Here is a 24,130-nt window from a genome sequence, read left to right as displayed (position 1 = left end):
ATGAAACGTCAGGTGAGCATGCCGATACCGATGCAGAAGACTAGTCTGAAGGCGAGTCTTTCGCCAAACGGTTCCGGCGATGGTGGTTCGTCAGGTGTGCCAGCACGTTGCAGAGCCCCAAGCGTTGGTATCGACGTCGACATGGTCTCAGAGTTCGATCCATCCTCGTCCGACAGCGGTGTCGTGTCCAGGTGCGCAGTGGTCAAGCCTCTTAAGCTGAGACTTTGCAGGCCAATATTTGGCCGTAAAGCGATCGGGAAGCTCAAGAGGGAGCACGCGGACCCGGGCAAGCACTCTGCCAAGGAGACGCAGGAGGATATAAAGCCAGCGAAGCCTCGGGACCCTGAGCGTGAGAAGAGGCGTTTAGCGCGTAAAAAGGAAAAACGTGCGACTCTCATACTCGGTCTGATAATGGGAAGTTTTATAGCTTGTTGGTTACCATTTTTCTTCCTCTATATCGTGAAACCGTTGTTCCCAACTCTCGAGATACCCGTCCAGGCATTCGCCATTGCATTCTGGCTTGGTTACATGAATTCCGCCCTAAATCCCGTTATCTACACGGTATTCAACAAGGACTTTCGCCGGGCATTTCGTCGAATACTGTACAAGTGATTCGTGGCAGGATCAGTTCAGAGTCCAACGAGGACGAGGAAACAGCAGGATACCCAGAATCCCAAGCATCAAATCAGAAAACGATGGTAAAGGTCGCGTCGACAAAAAATACGATAAACTACGGGCCGCGAAGGTCGATTCGAAGGTGACCTTTTCAACGCTCAACCGAACCCTATGAAAGGGTGAGGCGAGTGGGAACCAATAAGGAACTCGAAAGGAGAGAAAAAATGGAATGTTGTTTTTTTTCTTTTACACAAAACGCGGTTCTGTCACATCGACAAAAGATCGGGTCGGAAAACTATCGTCACAGCAGCATCGAAAATCTACCTCCCATTCGGGAGAAACATCGCCTTTCCGGCGCTTAATTACCAATTAGTATTTAACGAGAAACAGAGTGGAGGAGTGTCGAGAAAAAAAATAAAATGAAAAAACTGTTAGACAGATTTGAATTAGGTAATTTCGGACGTGACTGTGCATTCCGCAGGTGCGCTTCGAGACTCCCTCGACTATGTTACGTACATGTATATAAATATAGTTGACAATGTAGCAGAAAAATAAAGAGACGAAAAAGTGGGAGAGGAAATAAAACGTGGAAAGCCATTGTATGTATGAGCGCGCATTTTCCCAAACAAAAGCGCCGAAACACCTTTTTTCAACTTTACAACGTGCCACGTCTCTCTCTCTCTCTCTCTCTTCTTTCTTCTTTCTTTACATCGCCCGTTCTCTCTTACTCTCGCACTTGACCCAGACTCGCATGGTTGTTGTTAATAACGACGACGTCGACGACGACGACGACGACGACGATGAGACACTCGAAATTTTGGAGGAAAGAAAATATTTTGCGTTCTCACAAAACCCCTCGTCGACATCCTCGTCAATGACCCGAATGTCCAAAAGTGCAACACCTCCCCCAACCACCCACCGAAACGTGCACATAGAGAATGAGGTGAGTGGCAGAAAAAGAAGAAAATTTACCGGTCACACTGTTACTTCTCGAGTCCGTGATAAAAGAAAAGAGTTGCCGGAGCGTTCTGTCCTTGTCTCTTCTCAAGATTTTTTAAGGAGTGGAGAGAAAGAACGTGAGAGAAAAATAAAACGAAATATCTCGGCCTTCAAAGGTCCCGCACCGAATTCTATAGTCGCGTCTCATATTTAGACTTTAAACAACCATCGCAGAAGGCATCATAATTATCCTCAACAAAAACCACGACGAAATTAAGCAATAATTCTGCTAAAATTAGAATAACAATAATAAACATTGACAAACGTGTCTCGGTGCGCGATCATTCATCGCCAGCAACAAAGAGAATATTATTAAATATTCATCAATTACCAAATAATGGAAAAAACCATTATTCAACCAGAAAATTCAATGTTTTATTATTTTTCATCTAAACATTGTACTCGTAACTCGAACATGAAACGACAATCCACTCTCCGATCTGATAATATATTCAGTACAATAGAAGGGAGATGAATAAAGTAATTTTTAAAAACACAGAAACATTATATATTATGGATTGTATATACATATACATATACATTATACGTGCAATATGTTTATGCAAGTATTAGGATGGAAGATAAATGTGTATTTACGATATTATTATATTTCATACTATTTGGTCATGAATTCTCGCCGGTTTGGGGCTCATCATCGAACAGTATGCTATAATTATTTCCAATTAAATATTTCCGATTTTATTAAAAATCGAACCTCGCACGACTACCCAAATTACGGATTAAAATAAACGAGATACGATGATTATATTGATAATCACTGACAAATAAATAATACTTTTTAAACAATGCTCGAGACTCAAGCAAACGCGCGAAAATATGTTTCCTAACGATAAGAAGTGAAAAAAAACTAAACAGATTATAAAAATGCTTGGGGTTGTGTATAGAATCGGTTATTTCAATCGATCGGCATCGTCTTATTGGAAAATCAAGATATTCCAAAAATATTATGTATACATATGATATTTATATATATATATATATGTATAAATCATAATTTATGAACATATTCAAGGAGAACAAATGAAAACTTCAATTGTATAAATAAATAAATTTTGAATTAGCACATTAGCAGTGGCAGAGTCTGAATCATGAATTATTTGAATTAGTTTATCGTGTAGAAGATTTTAGCAAACGTGTGTCGTGTCGCACAAAAAAACGACGATTTTCAAATACGATTCCATAGAATTTCCCAAATTGACACAACAACGAGCTCGCACGCAGACACAAAAACACATACAAATTTAATGAAAAAACGATACTCTGCGTCGACGACAAATAACACGTGAGAGCATACACGGCAAATGAGAGCAGTCGCTTCAATTCGTTGAAGATAATCAAGTAAAATCAGTTTGATTTTAAATTTAGGACTAGAAAAAAAAGTGTAACGAAGAATGAATTTATAGTAAAATTCCAATCTATTTCCAATTAAAAATCCAGCGCTTTATAAAACTTCTACGTTGAATCTGATTTCGCCATCCAGAAATGTGGCAGCGTCTTGACGTTGAGTATTCGAAAAATGGAGTCAGGCAAGACTATATCTGTACTCGGGATCTGGCGATTTTCCGTTCCTTTCAAGCTTGAAGTTTACACCAAGCGAAAACTCTACGATTTTTCCAAAAAATACAACTTCCTTGGCACGATGTGCTCGAGCATGTTTTTCTCAATGAGAAATAGTAGCCACGAATATAAGAGCGTGAAAAATTGAATGTGCTTTTCTGAAGTAAAAGGATAAGCACAATAATTATTTTGCGATTTGAAACGATCGATATAATGAATGAGCTTTCAATTGTATACCAACGTGAAAATATGATTTTGGAAAAAAACTCTCCGAGTTTAGATAAAATATCTGATCGGAGGCAATGTTTACACAGTAATACGATGGAATGTGCAACAACGATAAATCGATAGAAGTTTTGGCTAATACTCTCGTCTCTTGTGTATGCGTGCGTATATTTGATCGTGGCAGAGTGATTCGCGTGATGTATTTTCATGTGCGAAATAACGGAAATGAGGAAACGCGCGAAGCCAATATGGAATTCGCTGATAAGAAAATGTCGGCTCTATCTCTATCTCTCTTCCTCTCGCTTTCTCTCTCTCTCTCTCTCTCTCTCTCTCACACACACACTCCAGAGATAATTTACGTTGGAAAAGTAGGGAAAAGAGGCGGAGGAGAAGGAGGGGTTTCGTTGTATATATAAAAAGAGAAAAGAGAGAGAGAGACACCTATAGGAGTAAAGATCGATCCGAATTTTCGGAAGCTCCGAACTTCCGTGGTTGTATCCCGGAAATTGGAGAGTTAACGTAATGAGAGTGAAATCGAGAGTGGAGAGAAGGAGGAGAAAAAAGGGATAACCGCTAAAAGATAGATCAAGATTAAATTTAGGAACGATTATGACGCTGAATAAAGTTGAATTAAGGAAAAGCAATTGAAGATGAAAACATCTTAATCTGGTTTCATCAACCTTTTATTTGCAAAAAAATAATATTTTATTTAGTTACAAATACGACGATGAGGGATTCACGCACAGAGAGAATTAAGATTCAATAAATTTTATTACACGTATTTGAAGGGACCTTCAAAAACATTTGTAAATATACATCAAATGAGTGCTTGTAATTGATAATTAAAATACACATTTCGTTTTGTGTTGTGACAAAAACATTGGACGGAATCGAAAAGGTATTTTTCCTCTTTTCATTATGGTAAAATTATGAATGATAGGAGAAGGTATAACACCAGTTTGAAACTATTTTCACAGGTACCGTTTAGTCGTAACTTAAAGGTGATGAACCCTAAAGATCGAACATTTTAGGGTCATTATTATTGTTCCACTTATTTAGGCGCGAAAAGTTTTTACTGCAATACGCGAACGTGACATACTATACGAATCTTATTATTTGTCGGATATGGTATCGGCAATGATTAGATTAACACATCGAGCAGAAATGAAAAATCTAACGATAATAATAGTAAGAAAAAAGCCCTCTGTAAATTCTACTATAAATAAATTTGTAGTTATAAAATTAAATATTAATTCTACTTAGTATGGTAATGTACCATAATTTTTGGACAAAAACATCAATAAATGCATACCTATAAGAAAAATATTGCTCGGAATGTGTCTTAGAGATGCGAGTCACAGTTTTTTCCCCTCTACATTTTTTCGCAAAATAAAATTTCTGTGTGTCACAAATATCGGATTACGCGGAGAGTTAGGAGCGATAGTATAGATGAAACATTAGTCGACATTATAAATAATACTAGCGAATTCATCAACGCAATTATAATCGTCAGTATAGCGATCATCAGAATAGAACGTTTTGTGGAACTTCGATTAATAACCGGGAATGTGGAGACTAATTAATGATTCGTCATTAAAATTGATTATTCCGATTGGAAAATAAAAAAAATGCAATGATAATACTGTTCAAGGGAGCCTGGCTCATTTTGAGTCGTTGCATGTATTTCGCAAATAATAAATTTGATACAAAAGTAAATGTTGCGAATAAAACCCATAAGAATGAATTTTGAAAATCCCACGTTACACACATATACACACGCACAGTCACAGAGAGCATGGCTAGAGAAGTGGTTATTATTATATATTAATGTACTCGTTATGTCTAACTACCACGAGAACCGTTTAACTGATCCGACGTGTGGGCCGATTGAGATGAATCACTCTTTACTTGATATCATGAAATCAATTGTTTTCATGATCGTATTTACTACGAGCGGAATATATTCAATTATAATTGAAGTAGTTATCGGAAAATATTTCAAACTGAAAACATCATCGATCAGGGGAGTCACTTAAATAGATAATTTGATGAAATATAATTTGATTGGAATTGAATAAATCAATCTTTCTCGGTGGAACTATTGATAAATGCTTATTTTTTATTCGTCGAGAGCGTGCGAGTCGTGCGGGAGCGGTGAAAAATTTGCAAGCATTTCGCGCGCGAGGTCGACTTTTCTTACACGTGAGGCAAAAGAAAACCAATGCACCCCAAATGGATCTTTCGCCCGAACGAAGTCCCAGAGAGTAAGGGAGAATGAAAAAGCGAATAAAGAGGAAAAAGCTCGGTTGACTTTTCACTGAATAAATCAGGTACGCCCGAGGGTGTGCTCCAAGGGATTCGACGTTAATCCGCTTTTTGTTTCTTTTACTTTCGCGGTTTCACGTGCATGCAGCAACCTCGCCTATAGTTCTTTACCGCACTTCTATACCACAAAAGAAGTAGGAAAAAATCGACTTGTGGCGATTGAAAGAAAAATTGCGCGCTTCTAGTAACACGAAATACAGGAGGAAATGAAGAAGAAAAAACTTGAGCTTTGCTCGTTTGTTTCGATCAGCAATGTGATTAAACGAACGAATTTCCATCAGACTTTTGTTATACCAATACCGCACAATACCTAAATTAAATTGGTCTCCCCATTATGATAGAAACACAAGCTGAGGACCAATTAATTTTCAAATCCGATAATGCCCAATATTCATGCATGAAAAACAAAGCCAACAATCCCTCAACATAAAGCATCAATCATTCACTTTACAAAGAAAATATACGAAGGAAAGAAAAATATCGCTTTATCAATGTTGAATGCTAAAGTTCGAAGTGCAAAAGCAATGTTCAATCAAAGCGCGAAATGGCTTGGCAAAAATCGCGTTAACGCTCGATTATCGCGTTACAAATTCTATCGATAATATTGGAGCAATGAAATCACTGTGATATCACTAAAACGCTTTCAAGGGGTGTGATAGTCGACTAAACAAGAAGAATTCGACGCGCGCGCACGCTTCAAAAGGGAATCGGGTATGAAAGGATATTCAAAAAAATCCACAGTCAAGAATAATCGTGGACAGAATATGTCGAGCTATGAGGGAAGTCAGACAAGAAGAAAATCTATGATATTCATAATCGAAAATTATAAATTGGATATTTATCCTTAGAAAGAACGAGTATGCAATTTCAAATCAATATATATGTACATAAAAATTCATCAATGCACCCATATACATACAAACTTATAGCAGTATATTTGTGTATTTATATATATATATATATACACATGTTCTGCAACGTATTACAAAATTTCAATGGTAAATCAAAGAATGATTATCACCATGATTATTATTAGTAACGACACTTGTATATATTATACGATTATGTGTATACTAGGAAGAAAAACCAACTATGTATACATGTATATACACGTGAAAGAACATGATATATATATATACATATTTATATAAACGTGGGTATCTATCAGTTAGTACCATTATTACAAATATTTTATTAATATCATCACTATTATCGTCATTGATTCATTATAAAAAAAAAAGCAAATTATGACTGTCATTGTTAGCTGTAACATATTTTTAAAAAATTATACATATGATATATATATATAAATATTGAAGAACAAAGAATCATTATCAAGTCCTCTTGTCTCGTAGCGTTGGTTGTCTGTTATAGAGCATAAAGTCCGGGAGATTTGAAAAAAAAAAAAAAATATTATAAAATTTTAATGAAATATCGAGCGTCATAAAAGAAAACGAATGATATTACTCAATTTACACAACGTTATAAAATAATATAAAATATATATATATATATATATATATATATAAATAAACAGTTTTTTGCGACCAGAAAATATTTAATTTTGTAAATAATACCGAACTGAATGGCATGAGAGAAATTGTAAAATGCGTTTCGTATAATTCCTATAAATTTATTGCTGAGAAGCTTCTGAGGTCTGCGTGACGGGCTATGCGTGACCATGTTCGTATAATCGCGTCTACACGAACTCACTCAGAGTTTTGACAAACACGCCGTTCCATCACGATCACTGAGCCCGTCTGTCACATTTTTCATTATAATTATAAATATTATAGCGATATTTTCAAAGGCGGACAAAACGTTACACTTTCCTGATAAAATCAAGATCATGAAAAATAACGCCATCGTTCATCTCGTCCCTCGTTAATGGCTTCGAAAATTCGTGACTGTACTTTCGAGTTAGTTTCGTTGGTGTAATAGCCTCATTGACATTATCAGCTGTGTCATACAGCACGAAAATGAATTTTTATTCTCGTCATTGTGAGCACGTTCAAGTATTCACGAATACTTTATCTTGCTATCGTACTATCAACCCCATAGAAACGATTTTTAATAATTAAAGTCGCATTTGTTAAATCTATTTTTTCTATTTGCTGTGTTTTTTTTTCTGATAAAGAATCGTTGAATGAGTTTCCTATAAATGTGTGACCACCCTCCGAATTATTCCACTGCGTGTTTTTCAATTGCTATAAATCACGTTGAGGAAGAAAAAAACTTTTTTTTTTCCTTCCAATTGGACGTCATTAACGGTGGTCGGAGAAACGAGTATCAGGCTCCAGCTAAATACTTGATTGGATAAGTTTAGTTTATCGATTCCACCACTGCTGGTACTTTGTGCAGAAAATGAATGAAAGATAGGAATTTCCTTCGCCATTGGTTGGGAAATAAGAGTTAATCAAATCTTTGGTACAATTTCGCGAATCAATTTCGTTCTACAAATGGATAGAAGTTGTTCGAGCGCAATCGGCCACAAACATTATCATGTTGCGTTCGATTTGCCAGTTTATATTTCAGTTATTCCCGGTTGAACGGAGAACCCAATATATTTTCTCGGCGCGTCTTACGGTTTCCAGTGGTTCCTATCGAGGGTGAAAAAACACACACACACACATACAGAATCAAACTAGCAAAGGATTTTACCTCCGTAGATGTGAGCTTTCATTTCGAAGATTTCAAATTGAAAATTTCCAGCATATACGTGTATAAATATAAATATAGATAACTGTTGTCCAATATATCTGACAGAAACGCCTCATTTCCTGTCAATAATTTTCCAATCATATAATACTGGCAAAAAAATGATCGCGGAGCAATCACACAATGAAAATAGTTCTGCCTGTACACATCGGATAACATTGAATGCTCGAACAATCAGTGCACTCGAATGTAATAGCGACCGGAAATTGTGTAGGAAAAGCGTAGTCAGGTTGACTTTAAAGGGTCACTCATACGTTTTTTAAAATCAAATGTTTCAACCGAACCAACCAAATGCCAACCATCAAAATGGAACGCGCTCATACAATTCACAATACATTGACACAAAACATCGCTGCACAATGAATCTTAGCCGCGTACAGCTGGATACATGATATTTGTAATGTAAATATCACTGTTCGCCCAATGTAAATTGCCTCGAATGGAACATGACAGTATTCAGCTAAAAAATACCTTTTATTATCTTGTTTTTGTATTCGAGAAAGAAATTTCTTCTCGAAAGTATTTGAACACTTTTGTTTTAATAATGCGACGAGTTTATTTTTTAAATTCGTTTTTAAATAATATGATTTACCGTAATTAGCAACAGTAATTTTGACCTATTTTCGTCCGTTTTTGGAAGTTTCTTATCTTGATGGAGGTTATTGGTTTATCTACGAGGAAATGAGAAATTCCTTTTGTGTAATGCCCGCTCGGGCATACGGGTCAATTAATCTTCGAATCAGTCACATCTTGCACACAATTCAGGCGTATACGGTATGCACATGAATAAAAAATAAAATAACGGCATAGCCCACGCGCAGGAATCTTTATATGTGAAATGCTATGTGGTTTCTGTTTGAGGCTCCCAATCCTCGGTTTACGTCAAGTTTGATCTATAAAAGTCTTCCATTCCTTCCTCGACAGAAAAGTATCTACTAAGACTGTCACTCTCGTTTGCACGATAAAACGAGCTCGAAGGAATTTACATATAAAACCCAATCACGTTTATCTCATTCGTTCGACGGTACGACATAAAAATCATGCCCAGCTTCAAATGGCTTTGAAACTCAAGGACTTGGAAAATGTCACATATGAGCTTCTACGTTGAATATCTTGTACTGACTGCTTGCAAGCGGAGAAACTCAACCACATTTAAAATGAACCTTTTCTCCCGACAACCTTTCAAAACTTTATTATAAATTGTATAAGAGAAAAAACTATTTCTATAAATGTTACTCGTTTCATAGTTTATTTCGAATGCTCCGACACAACATTTTTCGAAAGCTTTATTTTTAACTACGAAATCTTGGTTTTTTAACAGATACAGTAAAATAAGACTAGCTTTCCTGCTGATAAATGAAGAATAATTGAATAATCCAGCTCCCCTAAATAAACAGTTTTTTTCTGGTATGTCGAATGAATTAATGGTCGTGTAAAGTCACTTTTAGCCAACAGAGCATCGCTGATGAACGTTTTGATAATTTATATTATTTGTTCGACACACTGCAAAGGCTCTCGTTTGCTTTATATTTTTTGTTTTAGACTCTCAAAAACTATACTGTCAAAAAGGCAGTTTGAACGTTAAATGAAAAATATTAGCCCATTATAAAAATGTTGTTAGTTTATCACACCCTGTGAAATATGCTAAGAGTTGACATTTCAAAATTTACACGCCATCATCTTCTTGAGTACCGTTCCTCTTGTTCCAATCTCGAGAGTTCAAGTGTTCACGTTTTAAAGGCTCGTCCCGCGATCAGTTTCTGTATCACTGAGCTGGGCACCTCCTTTGCATAATGAAGTACTAACAGGGACAACAGAGACAAGATGTTGAGTAACAGTGTCGAAAAAAGGAAGAGAGAGAGAGAGAAAGTTATGAAGTGCGAAAGATATTGATACAAGAAGCGACAAAAACATTGATAAGCCGAGGAAAATAAAGAAACACTGGTGTTTCTTTGTAAGTCGTTGAAAGCTGTAATAATCCCGTTGTCGTCAATATTAGCAGAATAAAAGTAGTGCAAATCACCGAGAAAAAAGATTCACTCGATTTCCAATCCTATGAAACGATCATTTATGTAAATGAATTCCTTGAAACGGTAACGATGTTCGGTTAAAATTTCAATAAGCTTTATGGAAATCGTGAAAATTCGGTTTGTTTTTTCTCGGCCTCAAAGGATTGTTGAAAAGAAAGAGCCACGAAAAACTTAACACTCTATACACCGCCTACACACTTTCACACGATACAGACATTCATAGTGGGAGAAAACAAAATAATTAAAAAAAAAAAAAAAAAGGAAATGCACACACGCATTCTTTTGACGAGTTTCTTAGCACGTAGGATCGCAATAGCGATAATAATTTTGTATAAAGATGGTTAATAGGACATTAACAAAATGATGCGTCGACGTTCTCAATGGTCCACTGTTCGATAAAACCGAAAGCAGAGGATCATACGTATTTGAACGATACTAAAATAACTTACGAAATGAAGAGTCAACAAATTTTATTGTAGTCATTATCTCTATTTATGATTATATTCTCAACATGACTATTACTGTTGTTATTACAAAAACCGACCAACGAGAGATGCGACGTACAGAATCGTAGGTGTAAGAAATAGCAGAACGCTCGAGAGGTAAGGGATACTTCATGCGCTTACTTGAAATGACTGTTGTTATTATAATTATTATTATTACTATAAATATTGTTTATTATTTCTATTATTATCGTTATTATTCCTACAATTATTCAAGTACACGAAGGGTCACAAACTGACAAGATAACGCGATGTCTAAAAATAAAAATAAAACGTCACACGAAACAAAACCGACACGATAAATTTTTCTTCATTCGAATAAATCATACGACGACTAAAGATGGTGTACCGAGTGCCCGAAATAAATGATTGCGCCGAGTTCTCTCCCTTGACACATTCACAAGTGAGAGATTTGAGAGAGAAGGAAATAAAGGAAAATATTGAAATAAATATTATGGGCGTATGAGCATGAACGAGATTACGTTGTGAGAGAGAGTTTTGGTTTAAGCGACAACGACGATATGGAATATATAACAAACGAGTACTACGTTGTATTCAGTAATTGAACAAAACCGAAAAAAAACCAAAAACTATCAATACTTACGACTTTGTTTTATAAAAAGTAAAAACAAAAATCCAAGAGTACAATGTGTTTCTTTTCGTGTCTTTTTTATTCAATGACGACATTGCCCTACATTTTATTTCCTTGTACTCCGAGGCGCCATCTACTAACGACATGGCCACGCGTCATTCTTGACGTCAATGAAAAACTGCACGATTCACGGTAAGTGATATTTCTGTACATTCATTCTTTAAAGACGATTTTTCCAAAAGTCTATCGATAGCGATGAGAATTTCTTTCCAAGTATGGGCAATTTTACTTGTAGAAATAATTTTTTATTTAATCTTTGAAACGTTAAACGTTTTCAATCATTTAAATTATACCAGTAATTTTCAAATCGAGCTGCACGGACTATTTTATCATTACCATTTCTAGCTCCAAGGTGCAAATTATTTTTTCCTTTCTCACGCTTTCTTCATTAGCTCACTTTCAGTCGCTTATCTGTAGTGCTGAAATAAAAGAAGGTGCTGCAACGTAGTAGCACGAAGTTGAAGTATTGCGATGAAATTATAAAACCTGGGAGGAAATTAAAATTTTCTATGGTATTCTCTCATTATTTTACTCGTTTTTCCACCCCCTTTTTTATCACTCTTTTGGATTTTTATTACTCCATTTCTACACTTTTTCCATTGAGGATTTCTACACTTAACCGAGTATCCAGTCAAGTTGACTCGAACCTAAACCTAAAAAAGTACGTTCTCTTTTCTTATCAATACTCAAGCCCCTGCTTGGCTAATATGTCACCCAACCAAATACTGCGGAACTTAAGCTCCTTAATCCGGTACACCGCTGAAGTAAAGAGACTTATCGCTATCGGTTTACCTTAATATTTATGTGTATGTACAACGGTACAACGGTATAAGCTTGCCTTCGAAATCCGGTGTGGCATGATGTACATTGACCCTCAAAGCTTCGGGATGTGTTTATGAAAATATACGCCGATGCGAATGGGAGAATTTACAATCTACTGCTGATGCTCGCTAGGGAATCTCTCTCTCGTTACGATCTTTGTGTTTACTTAACCTGCAAGGAATTTCACGTATTTGCATTGGAATAATATTACTTTCGAATGCACACATTCACTGGCTTAAAGTTAACCATGTTCCCTTGCAGATTGTGGTATGTTTATCGTTATACGCACGGAGGAAAGTGTGCGCACCATCAAACGAGAAATGTACTGTGTATTACGATGTTATATGAAAGTACAGAGTTTGATGCTTCCTGTCGGTATTTCGAAGCCCGATAGACTTTACGTGCGCACGGGGAGGGATTAGGAAACCTCGTGCGCAGATAAATTTACCTTCTAAGTAGATAGAATTTCGAGTTTCTAGTTTGAATTGAATTCGCATGTATATATGATTATGCTGATCGTTTGGAACACCAAACTACAAATGTATGCATGAAATCGAATAACGCGTTCGCATCACAGATGTAAAATCAATCCGAAGAAGTTAGTTGCTCTGCATACGGTGCTTTTGAAAACGTTCGCTCATGTCGGTGCGTCGTCCATGATAAACTTTCACTATATTAAAGGGTAGAATTTTGAGGCTTTCATTGCAAAAGTTGGTTTTTGGAAAGCGAATTTCGTAATCGAAGTCTCCTGGCTGAATGACGGTTTCTCATTTGTTCTACTGCGTTCGAATCGTCTCGTAGAATTTTTTTCGTTCTGTTAAAAACAACTCGGGAATAAGCTCGCGAACAAGCGGATCGCTTCAAGTTTAAACTATTCATGCGAAGCAGGAAAAATGTGAACTCTCTTTAAATTTGTTTGAACGAGTTCTATAGAAAAATTCGATTAAAATTGAAAGTCATAGAGTTGTGGATAACCGAAGTTTCTCTCATCAGCGTTAAACTAAATTGTAGTATCCAATGGAAACACTCTACACGTGGCAGACCATCTACGGTGGAAAAAAAGACTTGCTCTTGGAATGCCCTATTTGAGTCGTAAAAGCGTACTTACGTGAAGCCATTTCACGAGATCGATTCAACGTTATCGGACTCTTTGCACAGTTTGTTCTCCAATTCTTGATTCAACTTTATACCGTCCATGTTATTACTCGAGATAAGAAATTCTCGTGAAACGTCAAGTCCGTAGAGGTGAATAGAAAGAATTTATGTATGCGAACAACTTTGGCAAAACCAAAAATATCTCTGTTTGAAAAGCAATTTTTGAAAAATATTTCTCATAAGAAAATACTGAATCTTGATTGTTTGCAGGCTTTTGAATATCTCTAGAATTTTTAATAAATCTGTCAAAAATTGTGAAGGACAATGATGAATAAAGTTTTAAATTTAGAATAATTTAGACATCAAGAAAATTTTGGTGCATCGATGTCGGTCGAACCACGTCGAATTTTCAAACTTCTCATATCTATATTTTAGTTGTGAGAAGATTACTTCACGAGATAAAAAAGCATTTCATTTTACGCGCAAATTTTACGTTCTTTCATGGTTATTGCTTCCTGAAAATTCCAAAGACTTCGTAATAACGAAGCTCCATATATATCCGTTGAGACTACTTTCATCCCTCGACTGTGAATCCAACCGACCAAGCCTTGCATGCCAAATAGAAAGGCAGAACCGAGTCAGTGAGCACCAGTTCGAGGGGAGGAGGGGGGGGGGGAGTGAGAGAAAAAGAGGAACATTTTAAGGAGTAAGAGAGCGTTTCTTTGGGTGGACTTCTTTAATATTAAGACTCAGAGTTGTACAAATAGAGGCCCCGTGCGGCTTATAATAAGTCTGAATAAGGAGTCTCCTCATTATACTCCTTATCATCTTCACCTTTTACCCATACCATGAACACACACAAGCATCCTTTCCTCTTAGTTTAAGAAAATGAAGTAAAATAAAAGAAAATAAAAAATTCCGGTACTTTTTTGTGTCCTAAGACTACTTCTTAAAAGCCACTTCAAGTCAAGTTTCATGAGTATCCATGTGAAAAGATCAAACTACTACAACGACAAAACTTCCATTTCCTGTTAATTAAAGTAAATAGAGTGAAAGTTGTCGATTATAAGACAGTTACTCATCATCATTCAAGAGAGTCATCGTCTATGCACTTATTATTAGATACTGACGATTACGTAGCTATGGAATAAAAATTCCAAAAAAAAATTTGTTTTTGAGAAGTCGCTGGATATGTTTGGCGTCAGGAAGCACGGAATGCTCGTATAAAGTTCCTTGTATCAAGTCACAAAAATTGCTAACGTTCGTAAACACTTTGAGATTATTCATGTTTTTCAATTTCCGAAATTTATTAGAAATTTCATAATTCTATTGAATTTTCTTAATTGTCGTTCGATTATCAATTGGAATTTTAAAAACACAAAATGTTTGAAAGTACTTAAAGAAGAGAAAACCTGCTTTTACTTTAAATAGAGTCGCGCAGATTGCATAAGCTTTACCCCTGCAAATTTTTTATTAATTTTAAGAAATATTCTTCACAATCTCATAAAAAAAACCGTTCTTCAATTACTGCCTTGTACTGATGAGACTACCAGTTCAAGAGTAAATTGTAACAAACTCTCTTCATTAGTACTAAACAATACGAAACACAGAAATTATTATGGAAAATAATAAATCATTCGGCTTCCACGCTAGAAAATTTCCTTCAAAGGAATTGAGAATGTTTCAAAAAATCAGAATGCACTAAGGATTGAGTGGAGCAGAATATCTTATAACGAAATATTTTCCACAAGAAATTCTTAGCTACGAGGAATCATCGTTATTCATGTTCTACTTATTCTTGTCAAATATTAGGTTTCAAGAAATTGTGGCTGAATAATGAAACGTGGGATTGGTGACAAGTTTGCATTTCTTTCCAACCGAACAATGCGCGAAAGCACGCATATATGAACTTGCATACATGCAATTCTACAAAGGTCGGCCAAGGAACGTGTTGAGAATCGACGGCAGCTGTTATAATCGACACTGACCATGTCATTTGGAGCAGGCATAGCAATGGGATCCTAGGATCGTTGCAGCAAGCTCGCTAACCACAGAGTGACATAACTTGACGATATACATCTTTCGCTGGTACAGGCACGTTCTGAGGTTGAGAGAAGAGGAGGAGGCACTGGAAGGTAGAGAATTTGAGAGGAAGAGCAACTACATTAGTATAGTCGAACGTGTTGGAGAGGAAGCGGAGCGTAATCGACTGAACGTAATCAGACTGGACTGATGCTGGTCTCACTGCGATAAGAGCTGAGGAATCAGTGAGCGTGAAACCATTTACTGATACTGAATATACAGTTATATCTCTGTATGTAATATTTGAGAATGGAACAATATAAAAGCAGGAGCGTCTATACGCGATTAAGAGTTTTAAGTATATTTCGAAGATTTACTGATTCTAATCTCGAATTCAACGACTCTACATCACGGGCTTGAACATCTTCAAATTTCATCTTTACCAGTTCCTATTTAATATATAAATACACGAATATGAAAATTTCTGCTCAAATATTCACTTATTGTCCTATTAATTTCCATGGATCAGTATCTAGAGTCACGGCAGCGATTCTAATGCCAGAACCGAGGGAAAACTTCGTTGGAACGAGACCATTATTAGAACAGATGACGGTATAATACGAGCTTTGCACCTGTGGCACGTTTTTGACATTATTTCCGCCGCTTTCGTCTAATGTGTGAGAAACTTTTCGCAGTATCCACGACGTAAAGTATATCTATGCGAAGCTTATAATTTCAATAACATTGTATAATTTTCATCTCTCGCTACCAGCAATCGTATCAAGGCACTATACATCCGGGGAATTCGTGTTTTGAGTTAATGTAGCTGAAACTATCATGAGGTTTTTGTTGCACATTGATAAGAAAAACTGTTCAATAATTGCACGAATTATTCAATGTTCGGCGTTCTTGGGGTTAGTCAAGTTAAACGTGTAATTTGAACAAATTTGTTGTTCAAAGTCTGTCAGAGCACAACGATTATTACTACTTGCAGCTTACTCTCGACCCTCCCCTGCAGTATGCCTACAGCTTTACAAATTAGGTCGTATTATTCAACCAAATACGGTATATCGATTGAGATCTGCAACCCACCGTAATCCTTTATACTATAACTCAAGGTGAGTCATATATTACGGGATTTTCATTTGATAGGTGAATTTACTTCGGGCATCATTTCCGATGGACCGTGATAATTCGCAGCGTTCTTTGGACGAATATCTTCATATCGATTAAATACTGTAATGGTCGTATATTGAAAGAAACAGAAAAATTGAAAAACCAAACTTTTTATCTGCACCATTTCATCTAAGGTTGGGTACAGTGTGCTCCAAGCCGACAGAAAATGGATCGAACGAGGTGAAAATGAGTGACAGAATGTAATAAGGAAAAACGAGGAACTCAAAAAAAGGTTAATGAAAAAGTGAACAAAGGGAGGAAGAAAATGGTTGAGAAAATCCCGAGGAGATACCTGGTCGACGTCGAGTTCGATGAAATTGTCGTCGATCACTGATGGATGACGCTCAAGGGAGAGCCAGAGAAACCACGTGATCGTCAGGAAAAATAATGAAAGAAGGAAGTGAAGGATAAGAGGAAGAAAAAGCCAGAGCCGGCAACCAGGATGGCAGAAGGTACGAAAGAGTTTCCATTGAGTCGGCGCGTGGTGTACGAAATCGCGAGTAGTTTTCTTCAAGGTGTCAATCACGTTATATGTTTCGATGAACCGGAGAATTATAGAGAAAAACGAAGACAGTGAAAAAGAAAAAAGCAAGGGGAGTAGACAGGATGGAAGAATATACTTTTTCTCTCATAGAGCCCCCGCGTTCGAGAGGAGGAGTTGGAAACAGAATATGGAAAGTTTGTAAAGTAAATTTGGTCAGGGCTCGGTCTCGTGCTCAACATTGTGATGCAGCGCACACCTTCGAATAGCTAGTGACACCACCGGAGCCACACAAACTGTGAGGGGAGGAACAACTCGATTTCGAGTTTTAATTCAATCTCTCTTCTTTCCCACAGTATATCCCCTCGGGACTGTGTCCCACACAAGATTCTTCAGCGCTTGCATTCATTCTCTCTTTCTTACTCGTCTCTCTTCGTTACGAGCTCTTTCTTCTTGGGCGAAAATGCGAGAGCGCTGTTGACGAAGCTTCAATAGAATGTTCCCTCACACTCCGAGGAGCCTCTTCATCTCTTTTCGTAAACCTTTCTTCCAAACAATGTTCTTTCACCGTTTCTTTTAGTCGTCCCATCTTCTTCTATATTTCTCTAGACCTCCACTCTTCCGTTGTGCCAAAAATATGAGTGGTGAACGTAAGCAGAAATTAATGTGTTGTATTGTGTACTCGCCCAAATTTAAGCCCCATAAACTTCTGAAAACGCGCCCGTTTAATTACTCCAAAGTATTTTTTATCACCTTCCGTTGGGGACTGTAGATTAAAAGAGGTTTTCCTACTATTCACTGTAAAATGATATTCGTGTAACCACGATCAGTGATCTCAAGGTAATGAACCTTCAATAATTATACTCTGTACTGATAATAACGTCATTAGAATATCTAACGATTTTTTAACAGTACCGAATCGGTTGAATAGAAACGAATCAAAATCATTCGCTTCGGTATTCACACAAAATTGTATCAGTTTTACGTAAATATCCATTTCCATTTCCATTCGTTTTTCTGGGCTTCGCCTGTACATTTATCAACAGTATTGAGAAGCTTAACTTCAAATCAATTCACTGTATAAGACAAGACGATATTTTGTCTCGGAACTATTTCAATATATGTATAGAGATTGCGAGGTTTATTCGTATTTGTGGGCATTCGGACCGTAAGTATATCCAAGGACATGGAACTGAGAGGACGGATTTACAGGATCAGAGATGGTGGACTTCTGTACTTCAAACCCACTGTATTCTACCAAGACGTTCGCGAAACGGCAGACCCATAAGGGCGGATTACCTGCCAATGCGGATAACGCTCGACTATCGATCACAAATAGCTTCCATTAGCTTTTGCCGTAGGGGAGATTGCGAGATTTCGAACGGCTGTTTCGGTCTAGATAATTTTATGGCACCTGGATGTGCCAGTGAAAAGAGCTCGTCTGATCTATTGGAGTCTTACATATTTCTTTAAATTACGTGGTAAATTACAAAATTTTAGATTACCATCGAAATGTTGGATATCGTGTCTGCCCAAGGTTTACTAGAATTTTCGATGTTATTCGTGTCGAACAAAATTGTCCATTTTTCATTTAACATATTATATCGAAATATTTTGTTGTATCAAGCGACGAAATTCGGAGTATTTGCTCGAAGTATCAAATTAATAATGATTAGAATAAGCCAAACGGATGAGCCAATTTCCGGGCACGAGAATCATAACTTTTCTCTCTCTTTTTTTCCTAACCGATATTTCGTTTTTATTTATTTTTCGATGAAACAAATATTCCGAAAATTTCACACGAGCACTGCGCCGTGTATACGATCAATATTTTTTCATCGACGAAAATATGTGTGCGTATAGCGATGAATAAAAATCGAAAGATACATATAAAACAATGGAAATAAAAGAAGACGAAAAATGAACAATAAAAGATAAAAATTACGAGCGTACGTTATTCATAAAACAACTGGGAATGTGTTTTCTCATATTTTTAGTTTATGAGAAATGAGAGTAAAAAGTTTACCACGAGAATGTCGCTCAGAACGATCAACGTAAAAATAAAAATTCATCCGACGAAAGTGATGAACGAGCGCACGATGAGTTCGACTTTTACGGGCGTATCGGGTACAGGAACAGTTAAACTTCATTTTTAACACGGGATAAAGAAAATAGCTTTCGTTTATCAAACATTTTATCTCCAATACAGGAAAAACATGAAAAGCGAAATGTATGAAAAATGTGCAAACGTATATATATCCGTATATGACACGTTTTATGTATTACACGCACAACCTCGTTTTTTTTCGGAGCGGTTTGCCAATCTCTTCCGATCGTTGGATGCTTCATTTGATCTTTTAGTGCTCATATGCCGCGAGAAGTATGGAACAAAAAATAGTGGCATATCCCACGAATCTATTCGATTCCGAAAGTGCTGATGGTAGACGTCGAATATGGGGCGGAGAGTTTCAATATGAATACGATATGTGAATATGAAAAGATGTATGTGTATACGGACATCAGCGTTCCATGATGTAGACCACATTTATTTTCCTGTCTGAGACACACAGAATTCCATACGTACATTCGTACACGCGTGCCTGTCTGTGTTGAGAACTCACGCATGAATCTCTAAAATGAGAACCGCCTTGCTACGGGAATTCACGTTATCGATGAAGTGTGGATATAATATAATAAAAATACATATTGATGAGTTAACGAGTGATTGATTTCACGTCCCTCTCTATTGACTCTAAGCTTCAGATACGAGCTTTTGACGAGTTTTATCATCTATTTCCCCTCCCTCACTTTTCCCCTCTCGCTCTTTCTCTCTCTTTCGTTGTCACTCCTTTCCCATCACCCTCGATCGATCTTTTTTTCATGCTCGTCTCGTATCACAACGACCTCGCGAACCAACCGTGCATTCTCCTCTCATTTCTGCGTGTTCCATCAAATTCGAACGCGCGGGAGGCTATGGTTTCCGACCTACGATAATATTCCATGTCGAGTAAAGATAACGTAAATGGAAGTCCAGGCTTGGAAAGAGCGTTCACTCCAATCGTATATCACGGCATCCTACATACAGTTCGTGCACTGACATTAAATATGGATAAAATCATGTCCTGTGCGGTATTGCTCCACTTTCCAAATTTCGAGAATAAATACACGAATGGCAATCTAGCTATCAATGCAAATTAATCAGATCCAAACAAAGAGGTGCATGAAAAACTCGACGACTGTATTGCTCGTTGAGAATAATCGCTCAAATGCCATCGAAAAATCACTCAAGTACCACTCGGTTGATAACGTAGCAAAATTCGAAAAAAGTTTAATGGCCAATAGGATTGTGAGTTGAAAATATATAGAGATATGAATTCATATATTTATCAGATGCTGTTACAAGGGTTTTTTTTCTTGGGAGACTATTATAGATACATCAGCATAATTATTATCTTGAATGAAAGTTATGATAAGATAAGCGCCTGTAATGTGCCTCTGTTAACTTTTTGTACATATAAAGTCTCCCGTTGTCAAAGAAGACCTCGAGCAATTTACGAAAAAAAAGGTCAAATAGTATTCGTATGTTAATACAAAATTATTTTTTTTTCTTTCCACTTCACTATAAAAGCTCCGACAAAGGATGTAAATTTTGAAACTTATACGAATCGCATTTCGTTGGAAAATCGAGAAAGTGGAAAAAGACGCAATTCTCAGAGTATATCTTGTCCTTTCGCATCCCCTTGAGCTATCAACGAAATTGCCTTGAGAACGCACGTACAGAGAGAATTCGTGAAATGGAGAAGAACATGTCAAATATTGAAGTACATCGACTGTTTCAGTTTTGTACGACATATTTTCTACATGGAAATATCAACATGAATAAAATCACGAACGTTTGGCCACACAATAAAAAACTATTTGTTATAAACCAATCGTTTATAACGATTTTTCAATTCGATGAAAAAACTTCACTCAATTTATGAAAGACGTATGAAAATTTAACCTTTACGTCAGACCACCTAATTGTTGTGTATATTTAAACTAGCACCACAGCGATCAAAATAAAATCTCCAAAGTTTACAAAGAAACATAACAAGCTGTGTTAAGTATTATCGTGAGCCCCAGGAACTCTTTCGTTGTTCATTTCTTCCTCTACTCTTATTCTCTCGGTTTCTTTATAGGAACCCATGGAAACCACGAAAAGTTGCGAAGCTAATTAATTGACAGCAACTTCAATGGTAAACATCCTTCAAGAAATCCACGGAGCAAGTTTCGAAGTTTAAATTTTTTTTTTTGTATTTTCGTTAATTAACAATGCGGATAAATCCTGAACGATCCTAAGAATCGAGCGAAAGATTAGACTAACCAAAAACTTTCTCGAATAAACTTGCATACAACAATAAAACATGCGTCGACTAAGAACACCGGGCTTCTCGGTGAACGAAAAACAACGATGTAATAATTCATCAGTCTTAATGCACTTCCAGATTTGATGCAAATCTACGCCCGAAATCCCTCGTGTTTATTTCAAATGCATCCATTGTATGCATTATTCTTTATAAGAGTTTTTTTTTTTAATATATACGACGATATAATAATGCATACTCCGAGTCAGAAGACAATCTGTGTCACGTGCAGCGATTAACAATGCATGAAGTAAAAATATAATCGAATTTGAGTAAAAAGAAGAGCCCTCTCTGCTCCTGCCTTTTGGGATCTCTGAATATAACAGATGACATTTTGGTTGCTGAAAATCTGGGAAATATCTCCCTGTAATTCGTATGAGATGGTCGTAATATTTGAGTACGATGCTATATTTAGTGGGAAGCGGAGTAACATTTGCAACTACAGTGACGGCAGAAAGAGACAAATAAAAGAGAAGCTTTCTCCGTATGCACTCTGACTCGATTCCAATCTACTTCTCACTCATGTTTTCTCTACTTTTCATGTTTTTTCATGATCCCTATTTTCTCTTATCTGGTAAAATGTATATTCTGGAAGCTAACGGACTCTCTGGAGATTCAATAAAATAGTGGGCTTTTGTTCAGTGCTACAGCTGCCATCTCAAAACTATTAATCCCCAGAAGCTTGCATCACGTGAAATGTCATTTTTGCCCTCAACGAAAAAGCGAATCTCTTTTCACTCACTACAAAGTACGATCTTTTGGCCTATGCATGAGACACGAAATTTGGAACGAGAGCCACTGTGAATTTCAAATAGAAATAAATTCAAATGAACTACAAAGCCAACTCTATGCAGTGTGCAACTTCAGCTTTGACCCTCTGTGTAGCAGAACTAATCTCTGATTCTAGCCTCCACATGCTATTAACTATAAACGTATGTCTAATCCTCGTATAAGTGAGCAATTTCTAGGAAACGCTTCTACACGTAGTTTCTACTCCCTGATGAATCGGAACCCGCATCCCAACTAGATCGTCAATCCCCGACGTTACGAATCTTGCAAAAGATACATCTGTATAATCTAACTCAGTATACATAGCTAGCAAACTCTAAGTTTATAACTAACAAACAAAAAGACGTAAAGTACGTGAAATTAGTGTGCGTTAAGGAGCTTGAGTAGAGCCGTTTTGGCTGGAAGCAATCGTCGATGTAGTGTCACCGCAATTTGACACTGTTACAGCAATCCATACTGCATATGTATGTATAGGAAATGTACGATATATCGTGTAAAACCCCAAATTACGTATCCTGCCAGAGCCCAGTAACGAAGGTACAGAGTTCACCGTAGCGCATACGCAGTGGTTTCTCACTCCCTCGCTTCCCTATCGTCAGCCTTTCTTCCCCCTTATTTCTCAAACTCTGCCCATTCCGAAGCCACGTTTACGAATATTGCTTTCTCATCCACGCACGTCCTGCATGCTTCTAACAACTGGTTGAACCTGCACCGGTTCGTATACACTAACGAAACCCTCCACCGACGACTCGAACACAACACGTTCCCGTAATTTGCACGGATGTGTAAATAAATGTGACTCTCTGGGCAAACGCTTCGTGATTTTTCGTTCTGCAACTCTCTTCGTCACTTTGATCCTGAAAAACTCTAACGATCGTTTTGAGGAACTCGTTCATCATGCAAAATTTGGAGCAGCTCTTACGAAAATGCATTTGATTTCGTTCTACACATTGGAGCAATGAGAAAATGAAAATGGCTCTGAAATTTTCGCGATTTTGATATCGATCGTGAATTCAATTGTCACACTGTGTTATTAAGCAGGTGATTTTAACCATGAAATCATCCATTCGCGTCAGCATTTCGGATTTTATTTGGTTCGAAAACGTGAGCTGAAATCGAGGGTTGATGTTTCCTCTGGATATTCAATTACACCCCATTTGTATGATCTTCAAAAATCACTCATTTTCTTTCCATGCGTGACGCATTTCGTATCAGAAATTTCGAGATGTTCAGTATAAAAGTTATTGAATAGGATTGCGGTGATCATGGAACCCGTACAAGCTCCCTTTCACTCCATTGTTAATAAAAATGTACAGAAATCCCTGCGTAACGTAATTAATTAAGAAACATTTACAAAGCATTTTTGCTGGTTGAAAATTAGTTGCGTTTTACGGTACACTGTTCCTGTCTCCCTTAATATTTCCATGCATATGAAATTATATAGCAAACGCAAATCTGCATATCCGAATATGGACATACTCACATCTGAATAGGAGTTCAACTAACCAATCTTGAAACAGCATCTCCGTTTTTCCAACTTACTCAGCTAACCGACCAATACTCAAACATCCATCCAACTAATATAAACTCGAAGAGATTTCTATTAAAACGTTCATCGCTCGCCAGTACGTGCTCCTAAAAGTTGGGGCACGCTCAAACCTTCTTGAGAATAATGCCTTTTGTTATATTCGATT

The 24,130-nt window shown here is 36.9% G+C and overlaps 1 protein-coding gene across 1 annotated transcript in view; it reads left to right on the top strand.

The window, feature by feature from the left end:
- The window catches only part of Octalpha2R (alpha2-adrenergic-like octopamine receptor), a 114,354-nt gene extending 102,716 nt beyond the window's left edge, over positions 1-11,638 (top strand). The window contains exon 3 of the mRNA XM_043411015.1: positions 13-11,638. Within this exon, the coding sequence (XP_043266950.1) occupies positions 13-612 (600 nt within the window). The 3' untranslated portion in view covers positions 613-11,638. The remainder of the gene's footprint in view (positions 1-12) is intronic.
- The last annotated feature ends 12,492 nt before the right edge of the window (positions 11,639-24,130 follow it).

Source organism: Venturia canescens, chromosome 2 (assembly GCF_019457755.1).
Source record: "Venturia canescens isolate UGA chromosome 2, ASM1945775v1, whole genome shotgun sequence".
Taxonomy (NCBI): domain Eukaryota; kingdom Metazoa; phylum Arthropoda; class Insecta; order Hymenoptera; family Ichneumonidae; genus Venturia; species Venturia canescens.
This window is presented reverse-complemented; position numbering and strand designations above follow the sequence as displayed.